Source organism: Schistocerca gregaria, chromosome 3 (assembly GCF_023897955.1).
Source record: "Schistocerca gregaria isolate iqSchGreg1 chromosome 3, iqSchGreg1.2, whole genome shotgun sequence".
Classification (NCBI taxonomy): domain Eukaryota; kingdom Metazoa; phylum Arthropoda; class Insecta; order Orthoptera; family Acrididae; genus Schistocerca; species Schistocerca gregaria.
This window is the reverse complement of record NC_064922.1, coordinates 240,048,704-240,058,191: the sequence shown is the minus strand read 5'-3', so window position 1 is coordinate 240,058,191 and position 9,488 is coordinate 240,048,704. Positions and strand designations below refer to the sequence as shown.

The 9,488-nt window shown below is 42.0% G+C and overlaps 1 protein-coding gene across 2 annotated transcripts in view; it reads right to left on the bottom strand.

Annotated features, from left to right (window-relative positions):
- Window positions 1-876: 876 nt before the first annotated feature.
- Window positions 877-9,488, bottom strand: part of LOC126353869 (zinc finger homeobox protein 3) — a 104,758-nt gene continuing 96,146 nt past the window's right edge. For both annotated transcript variants that reach the window (XM_050003049.1, XM_050003051.1), the window contains one exon: window positions 877-1,566. In XM_050003049.1, coding sequence (XP_049859006.1) covers window positions 1,553-1,566 — 14 coding nt within the window. In that variant the 3' untranslated portion in view covers window positions 877-1,552. The remainder of the gene's footprint in view (window positions 1,567-9,488) is intronic.

The following is a 9,488-nucleotide window of genomic DNA, read 5'->3' as shown; positions in this document are numbered from 1 at the left end:
ACAAACATTCTTAGTTCGGTAAAATGGAACGTCTTTCACAAGGAAACGGCACATAGAATGGACATGGTAATGTACGGAGTCCACACATAAAGTGCATAAACCTCTCTCCCTGCCTCCCCTCCCCCACCCCCAAATTGTGTGTGTGTGTGTGTGTGTGTGTGTGTGTGTGTGCGTGTGTGTGCGCGCGCGGGAGAAAGAGGAAGAGGAGCTGGGTAGGTGAAGAACAGCTATTTGAAGGATAAAGGAAGGTACTGATAAGTCACACTGCTAGTGGAGTTTAATAATAGCGTGTAAGATCGGTTAATTATCGCCCAATTCCAGCATCTTAGGTCAAGCATAGTGCTATGCAGAGTACGGACGATTTTGGAGACAAAAATGTCTTATGTGATCTCACATTCTTAATGATGTCCCTCAGTCATAAATAGAGACTGCATGCGAGAATCGGACTGTGACATCATTTCCAATAACGCTTCCCTAGTTAGGCAACAGCCGCTATTCCATTTGCGACACAAATGTTGGCAGAACTTTTGTTAAGGATTGGATGAGGATAATGTGTTCCAGCAAAATGACTTGGCTTGCTCTTAAAACAACAACTGGAAGCAAAGGGAGTAAGAGACCCAGCAAACGTAACTACGGCGCCTTCAATGCATGATTTCAAATATACACTAATCATATGTGTGAAAACAGTAAAGCGTATTGGGAATGAAGGCATTTAATGATCTACAAAGCAATACAACGCTTCTCATTCTGAAGTCGTTTCAGTGAGTGATTCAAATGAAGTAACACAAAACATTCGCACAAGAGTGTAATAGAAGGAAGAGGAGATATGAAAAAGCGTTTATCAATGTGCAACCAAGGATAAAGGAAAAAAAAATCATTTTTATATTACTACAAAAAGCAAATATTTTATTAAATAAATCATAATAAACAATGAGAATAATATATGAACATAAAACATAATACAACTTAATAAATACGAAAGATCTGTATGTAACAACTTAGTTGCTTATGTTTCTAAGGCTGAAAGCAAATACTCTACTATACACAGATCAAAAAGCAAGACGTATTGACATGAGAAAGAGATTTAAAAAGAAATAATACGACGCAAATAGCTTTTCTTTCAGAACTACTCTTTCTTTTCTTAAATAACATAAGTATGCGAGGTACTCGAGTTTTTTCTATTAAATAATACACATTTCTATACAAGGCACTCTGGCGCCAGATACTCTCTAGTTTAACTATATAACAATGAAGGCACTTGTTTCCGTTTAAGGTGACTACGCACTTTTTTAGTGTTCATAAATTAAATCATAAATACTTCGTGACTATAACGTAGAGCAAATAAAATACAAAATGTCTAAATTATACAAAAATGAAGCAAAAACAAACTTGCGTAACAAACAGAAAGATAAGTAGCGGCGGTAGACAGGCGAAAAACGCACAGAAGAGTGGGATGCACAACAGGGGAAAATTCGGTGTCTCTGGTACTAACAGTGTCCTTTGGCCGGCAGCGCCAGTCTGTTGCCTGGTTTCGAACGAGAGACCGTTGGTGCTATACAGACTCCTCTGAAACGAAATGAGTGGACCAGTTTTATTGCCAATTCCTCTCCATTCACATTAGGGGGCAACATTAAAAAAAATAATATATAAAAATAATTAACTGTAGTCACTTATTTACATGTTGAGATCATTAAGTAGGTCACACTATTGTACACAAACAGCAAGGACATACATACAGAATATGGTAGGTACAGGATGTGATGTATTCATACAGACTGTGGTGCCAGGGAGGAGAGTAGGGTAACAGGATAGCTTTATCGCTGATATTGTGTGTGTGTTTGTGTGTGTGTGTGTGTATGTGTGCGCGCACTTCGTTTGCATGTGACACGGCCCTAATTCAGGTAGGATCCCATATGTAAACAGGGTGGCCGGGCGGTGCGTTTTCGCGCGTGTCACAGCATGCGTCCGCGGGCTATCTGCATACGCGTGCTACGGCAACGCGCCTGCCACGCGACAAACGTGCACAGTACCTGCGCGTACCGCCTCTCGTTTCCTGCTCTTCAGATGCAGATCCGGAGCACGTGAGCTCTCCTAGATTCTTATGGATATGCTCTGTGTCGGGATGCGGCCGGCCGGCTGCCTCGCGCACACAGCATCCGAACCCGTGCGGGATTTGCATGAGAAGTCTGCGCAGGCCGGAGCGTGCCGTCGTGCCCCACCTAGTTAACGCGATCCACCTTTGGCAAGCCGCTACCGGTTTACATACAGCCCAAATACGCCCGGACGGGTTGACGGAACCAAGTAAATGTCGCCGACACTCTAGGGTCACAATCGAACCATTACGTTAAAACAATCGCACGCATGCAGAGGCAGATGGGCTCTGAGCACTATGGGTCTTAACATCTACGGTCATCAGTCCCCTAGAACTTAGAACTACTTAAACCTAACTAAACTAAGGACATCACACAACACCCAGCCATCACGAGGCAGAGAAAATACCTGACCCCGCCGGGAATCGAACCCGGGAACCCGGGCGTGGGAAGCGAGCAGAGGCAGGCAGAGAGACAGAGAGAGACTTTTCTTGGGGGAGGGGGTTGCACACGCACTACTGCGTAGGAGTGAACAAGCTTGGAGCTGCACAGAGGACAGTCAGTTTGTTGTTCAACTAACTCAGCGACGCAGGGACTGCATTAATAAATCGCCGTCGCATTCACGAAGAAACAAAGTTAGCGCATTTACGGAATGATTAGGGGAATGTAAGATAGGCGCGAACTGTAATTTCCCAGTGTCTGATTCTTGGCTCAAATGATGGATAAAAAGAAACTGATAATGTCACAGCAGCGCAGGAGACATCGAACCGAGAAATATTTTCGGAATACCCATATGTGGTGGCAACGACCGTAAGATAATAAAGTGACAGCCAGTCAGCGACTAGCGTGCGGGTGTGTGTGCATTTAAATAAAACTTATCTGGCTGCTATGATAAAGAGCGCAATTACTAATTTAAATAAGTTAGAGACCATTTCAGCTGGCGTTAAACGCTGATTTTCCGTGATCCTTCCTGGATAAAGCTTGACTATTAAATCAACTTCGCTACAAGCACCGCAATGCCATTAATTTGTCAAAATAATACGCTGCACTACAGAAACAGCAGCGCAGTGAGACAGTGTAGGTTAATAATAATGAAATCTAAAGGCTATGTGTTTTAAATTTTGCTACAGTGAGGGTGAATAAAGTTTTATTATAAACCTACAGTAGATCAGTAACTCTGATCAAAACCAATAGTAAAAAGTAAACAATTTTTAAAAACTCTTACTTCGTCGAATTACATTGTTTAAAAGAAATTACTCGAAATTCCTGTCTCCAACATTGGTATAAAGTTGATATCGTCGAGGACCTGATTGGCGCACCTTCCTCGGAAATTCCTAGACATGCGGCTACACATTCTCGGACACGTTGTTAACGTACGAACTACAGCGCGTTAATCGCTGATTGGTTGCCGGTTTATGGCCATTTCTTCGCAAACCTGCATTTCTGATCTATGGTTATATCGAATAATTAACTCAATTCGACTTCCGCCTACCCTATTGTAACCTTATTACTGGGGTGCTTTTCGATACCTGGCATACTGTTGGGTGTAGGCAATGGTTATGGTTAGATTCAATGTTGTCACTGTTCCACAGAAAGGTGCCATACGTCAACGTCTGCTGCAACAGTTTAGCTGCAGTAGTAAGCTGGAGTCATACGTAATAGAAACGATACTTTATTCCACTGGCAATAATGTGATCCTATCAGACAGTTTTGCTAATGACAAGTTTCAGGATCTGGATTCGACATAACACTCGTTCATAAATCATCATGCTACATCAATTATGGGTCACACGCAAAGAATGATGATGAAATGGACAACACAAACACCCACTCCCGCGGGCAGAGAAAATCCTCAACCCGCACGAGAATCGTACCCGGGACCCCCCTGATCCAGCGGCAGCAACGCCGGCTATCCACTAGACCACGAGCTGCGGACAGGTTAAAACCGAGAATCAGAAAATAAATATTTAAAACACTTCCGAAAGGGTATGTTTGGGATCTCTTTATAACTGGCATATCATAATAACTATACTTTGAAAATGACGGTCCTATGTGCTATTTCAGCGTGTAGCGATGTGTATTTGCTGCGCTTCGAAACAAGGCGGTCATTCACTAGAGTTCAGAAGGCAAGAACTTTAGCTACAAAATTACCACAGCTCACCAGGTTTGTCACTAGATCGTTACGTCCAGCTCTTCTTACCACATAATTTCGTCCTAACCGTTCCCTCCAACGTGACTAAGTAACGCGGCCTCCGGAATTTTAATGAACTCGTCGTTTACTCTGGCAGTTCCTTGTTGCAGGAGGCTCATTGAAGTGGACCTTCCTTTTTGCTCTTGCGCAGACCCTTATATTTTTCCAGTATTTAAGGAAATAAGCTCATATTCTTGATGATTCGCATTCAATTTCACGGCAATTTCCTAGAGACGCAACGCCTTTCAGGCTACAATATCAAGCGCTAACAGCTTCTGTTCCCCGCACAGAATAGCTGTAAGTCATCTGTATAGAACAGCAATGACTGGCTCGTGGAAACTATGCCGAGGATCTCAGCCGCGCTTGCTGCAAGAAACTCGCTACCGAAAAGTTTTAATCGGATGCTGGCAGCGGAACGGTGTACGCAATGCCGGTATGGCCTGCGGTTAGCGGCTAACAGTTCCTAGCCGGAGGCAGCCGCGCATGCGCACGACGCAGAGGCGGAACACTCCGTGCATGGCTTTTAACGGAAGTTAAAAACTATATCAAGCAAGCTAGAAAACGTGAAACTACACAGGTACTGTTACTGTCGAGGCCTTCCAATAGTATTGCGTTTGTATATTACGGGTGCAAACTCAGGACAAGAACACACAGATTCAGCAAGCCAACGCCAAATCGCATACGCCACAGAAAATTCTCACAAATATAGTACCGTATAGGTTGTTGTGGAAAGTGTTTTCATATAATGGCAGCCACTGAGTCGTGTAAACAATGCATATAATATCTGCCTTTGGAAGTGCTTCTATAACAGCAATTTAATTCCTCTAGAATATATTCCTTAAAAAAAAATATTTGAAGCTGTCTAAGACACAAAAGTAAGTTTGATATTTCTAGTACTTCATCGAAGATGATAAGGTACCTCTAAAATTTAAGGGAAGCCATTAATGAATGTTGCAGACATTACTTAGGCGTTAGGGAAGAATCAATTACAATTGGTTTTACAATCTGGGTCATTCAGAGGAATCAAGCTTTTCTCCTAACACTAATGCAACAGTCCCGAAATAAGTAATACAAGGATGTGGTGTACAGGGCTGTTACAATGTTTCGCAAACTACATCTGTTTCTTTGTGTACATATTCGTATGCCTCGAAAAAATAAAAGACGCCGTAACTGTTAAAAGCCCGTTCAGAAGTAAAGAACGTAAAGGCGGAAACTCTTGCACGATCTTACACACCCGTCATCAGACAAAGATTTGAAAGTTCGAATTTGGAGATCAAAATCCGTGAGTATCACGTCTCTCACGCCTAAACAGCAATAACCATAGTATCACCGTCGCGAGAGTTTGAAGAGATTTTTTTTCTGCCTGTAATATCAAAATCAACTGAAAGTAAATGGGTTTTCGTTAGTTATCGACGTTTTATACCATGTTTTGTCGAACTACCTGTCGCGCAAATACGTTCAAGAGCGTTAACACCAAAAATGTTAGCAACCTTGTATTCCAATGGGGTATGCAGTGGCTATAAACAAGACTTGTATTTAAATATCACGAAAACTGTTATACTCAGAATAACACAGCTGGGGCTACGCCGACAGTCCAGATGGCAGAAGGGAACATGATGAATGCAGTACATCTTTCGGAAATGGTAGTTAACAAAAATTTCAACAACCACAATAGTAACTTGTGTCCATTCATTCGCTTGGTTTTAAAACTCTTCAAAGAATACCGCGAAATTTACTGGGTATTCGGTACCAGATGGGTGCCCTGTCAAATCACGATGAACGAATGTTTACCACGGCGTAGTAGGAAATTAAGAAGTGGCGTAAAGTGGCCCTGTAATATATCATGTTATGAAAATGTACGATTGCTGCACTAACTGAACACGGTAATTATGACCGATGGCCCACACTTCCAGTGATAAAACGTAGTACTTTAATAAATTTGCACTTTCTCCTCACACAGCTAATAGGATAGGAGAGAATGAGGCTACTGTAGGCATCTGACTGTACTGCACAACATTATATTAATCGTGTAAAAAAAAGCCACCATGGAAAAATAATCATTATTTACCAACAGTCACGAAGAAGAAGACGAAAGCTTTTTGGTGTTTTCCAACCTACTTGGGTATTAACAACCTGAAATAAAGGCTTTGGCCAGTTGTTGATGGAGAGTCCTTCCTTCAGTTTCCAGCGTTCATGGTGGTATTTTCAATATAGAACGGGATAATTCTCTTTTGCAAAATCGCCATCTATTCTGATTATTTTATTTGAATCTGATAACACCTACAGGCGCATTCGTGCATAATTATCTTGCATGTGTATGTCGTAGTACACTTTACCAAGGGTTTTACAAACTCTGTCTGCATTAAAAAGTTCATTTTAAGAAGATATACAAAACAATATCCGTAGCTATATTCCAGACAATAATTTTATTTTGTAAAAGAAATTTGAAGACACTTTAAGGCTGAGTCTTTAAAGAAGTCTCTCGTGAAACTGTGGGCCGCAGTTACAACTGCAGAGGTCTGTTGTAAGTTTTACTTGCAGTAATTGCTAGTTCACGGAGACTGAGTGATCGTTGATTTATGTCGATACTCGCTGTTACAATAGTCCTCAATCTTTCTTTTGAAAGTGTATTTTCAGATGGGGCAAGTACATGACTGACCGCGATTCAGTAAAGTATGTAAGCCAAGCTTCTGCCTTTTCAGATCCTGTGATAATTACGTCTGGATCCAATATTAGCAACGCAGGAATTAACAGTAATGGCAGTTGTCGTGTTATGAAGTATAACATACGCTACATAGTAACGCTACGCTCACGTGACGCGTTTCTAGTGGTGTTTGCCCAGTTTGTAAGTATCTCCACTCTAGAGAGAACGCGCAATTTTATCAGGCTTTGGTCATGTCATTTTGGACGGAAACTAGAACAGCACCTAGTTCGCGGTCTGTTGGGTTAGTGTCTACGGCGACAGCTGGAGACGAAGGCCACTGTCACTCGCACGTTCGTCGGACCGAAAGACAGAAAACTGTATTTTGTTGCAGAACACGTGGCGTATTCGTGTTGCACCCAACGCGTCGACATTCTCTCTTAGAACAGTCTCGTGCTGAGTCGTCACAAACAAAAGGTCACGACTTCCGAACGCGAAAAAGAAACTTGGGGAAGTGAAAGAATAACTTTAAAGCGCCATAAGAAAAAAAAAAAGAAAGAAACTCGGCGGGAAAGGTTTCGCAACGAAAATCTGAAACGCTGCGGCTGTGTTACAGAAACAAAGGCACAATACGGCGAGAGTTGTGATGCTCCTGCAACGCGGCGTTTACTCTTCATTTTCTAGTTTCGCCTTTCGCCGTCAGCTTTCGTCACCCCTGACGACGGCCACGTTTTAATGGCCGCTGTGAACGGCGGCGACACGGAGCATTAAGGAGAGGGCGCTGCGATTGTGACCGCTGCCGCTGCCTCCGCCGCTGACTTCGTCTTATTTTCAGACGGAGCGGCGCACACAAATTGATTCCTTTAGAGACGAGCGCCCTAATTGTTTCTGCGTTTTAAAGGGAATCCAGCTTTGTCGCCGGCACGGAATGCGGAATAGTTTCCTTCGGGCGCCGACACATTCCGCGCTGTCCGCGCGCCATCTTTACGGCGGCTGAATTCGTATCAGTGCAGAAGCACACTTGAAGCCGACCTCTATCACTGCACTCTTCAAAGTACTGCACACACCGAGCTTTTGAAGTCGTTATCAGTATCTTACCAGATGGGAACCTGATACATAATAGCTTCAGTTGGGATATGAATCCTTTTCTGACCACTGAAAGGGAATCTTTCCTTAATAAACGGCCTCCTTAAGTTTGCAATTTGTATTAAACAAAGAAATCTTTAGGTTAAGCATCTCAAGCGAGATGTTTGTAGTTATCGATGGTTATTGAGCACTACAAGTCCTGTGGAGAAGTACTCCTTTGTTTCAAGAAATATTCTCTACCACGACTGTACTAAAGTAGAATACATGGAGTGCAACTAACGTGGTGGGCTACTTTTCCACGACAGCCAACGCCCAAACACAAGGCCGTTAATTATAGGAAAGCTGTAGAAGATACTAAATATTTACCGAGTAGCGCGCTTATTTAAATATATCCACACAAGGGACAAAAAAAAAAAATTAAGCTAACTCGAGATGATCGCTCAAGAAAATATCGTCGAGAAATCATTAGTAGCTGCTTCTAAACTCTAGTGTGATATGGTGAACACCGCACGAGAAATATCCCATATATGATCGCTCAAGAAAATATCGTCGAGAAATCATTAGTAGCTGCTTCTAAACTCTAGTGTGATATGGTGAACACCGCACGAGAAATATCCCATATTTCTGTAATAGACGGGTTATTCCTACTTCACTGACCTACACGGATAGAAATCACAATTACGAACACCTTCACAACTACCTATACGGATTATCATCAAATAATCAGTTTTAAATTCCGGATATTGACGACAACCGACTGCTGTTCTCGATGGAATGAATATGGCGAGAAAACTGCATAGCCATCTCACGTCCCAGATATACCCCAACACTTTCCATTTGCTTCTACTAAAGCAGCGGGTTATTGTAGCATTAGCTAACCGTCAAACTGACACGAAAAACTGAAATAACAGTATATCTGCAGAGAAATCACCCGAATCACGAGTAAAATACGAAATGCATTTTCTGCAGCATTACAGAAATGAGTTACTGCTTTCGGTAAAGCCAAGGTGCTGCGTATTTTGAAACGACGTATGACTCACTTTTGTATTTAATTAAATTTCCATGTTCTTTTAAACTTTTGAAGCGTTTAGAGAAGTGCTGTGCACATCAGTATTTTGAAAGGATTTCCCTAAAACATGCATGTAAAGTAAAATATAAATTTTGAGTCTGTAACACACTTCTCATGTACTGAGTTTTAAGTTAGTTATTACTGTGTATTTTGAGCAGCAGATTTCTCTGGCGACAAAACGATACAACTACCAGAAGTATTTCACACTTCTACCGGATAAGAAAAACGTCAAAAAAACTTTGGAATAAATAGCTGGACCGGGCTAATTAGAGAATTCAAATTAGAATCCTAGTGTCAAAAAGTAACGTACACTTAAAACTCACGCGCAACCGTATGCCTTCAAGTAAAAGAAACAAATACGTGGATTATGTCTGCCTGTAAAGCCCCCAATTGCTCCTACGTCGATCTATG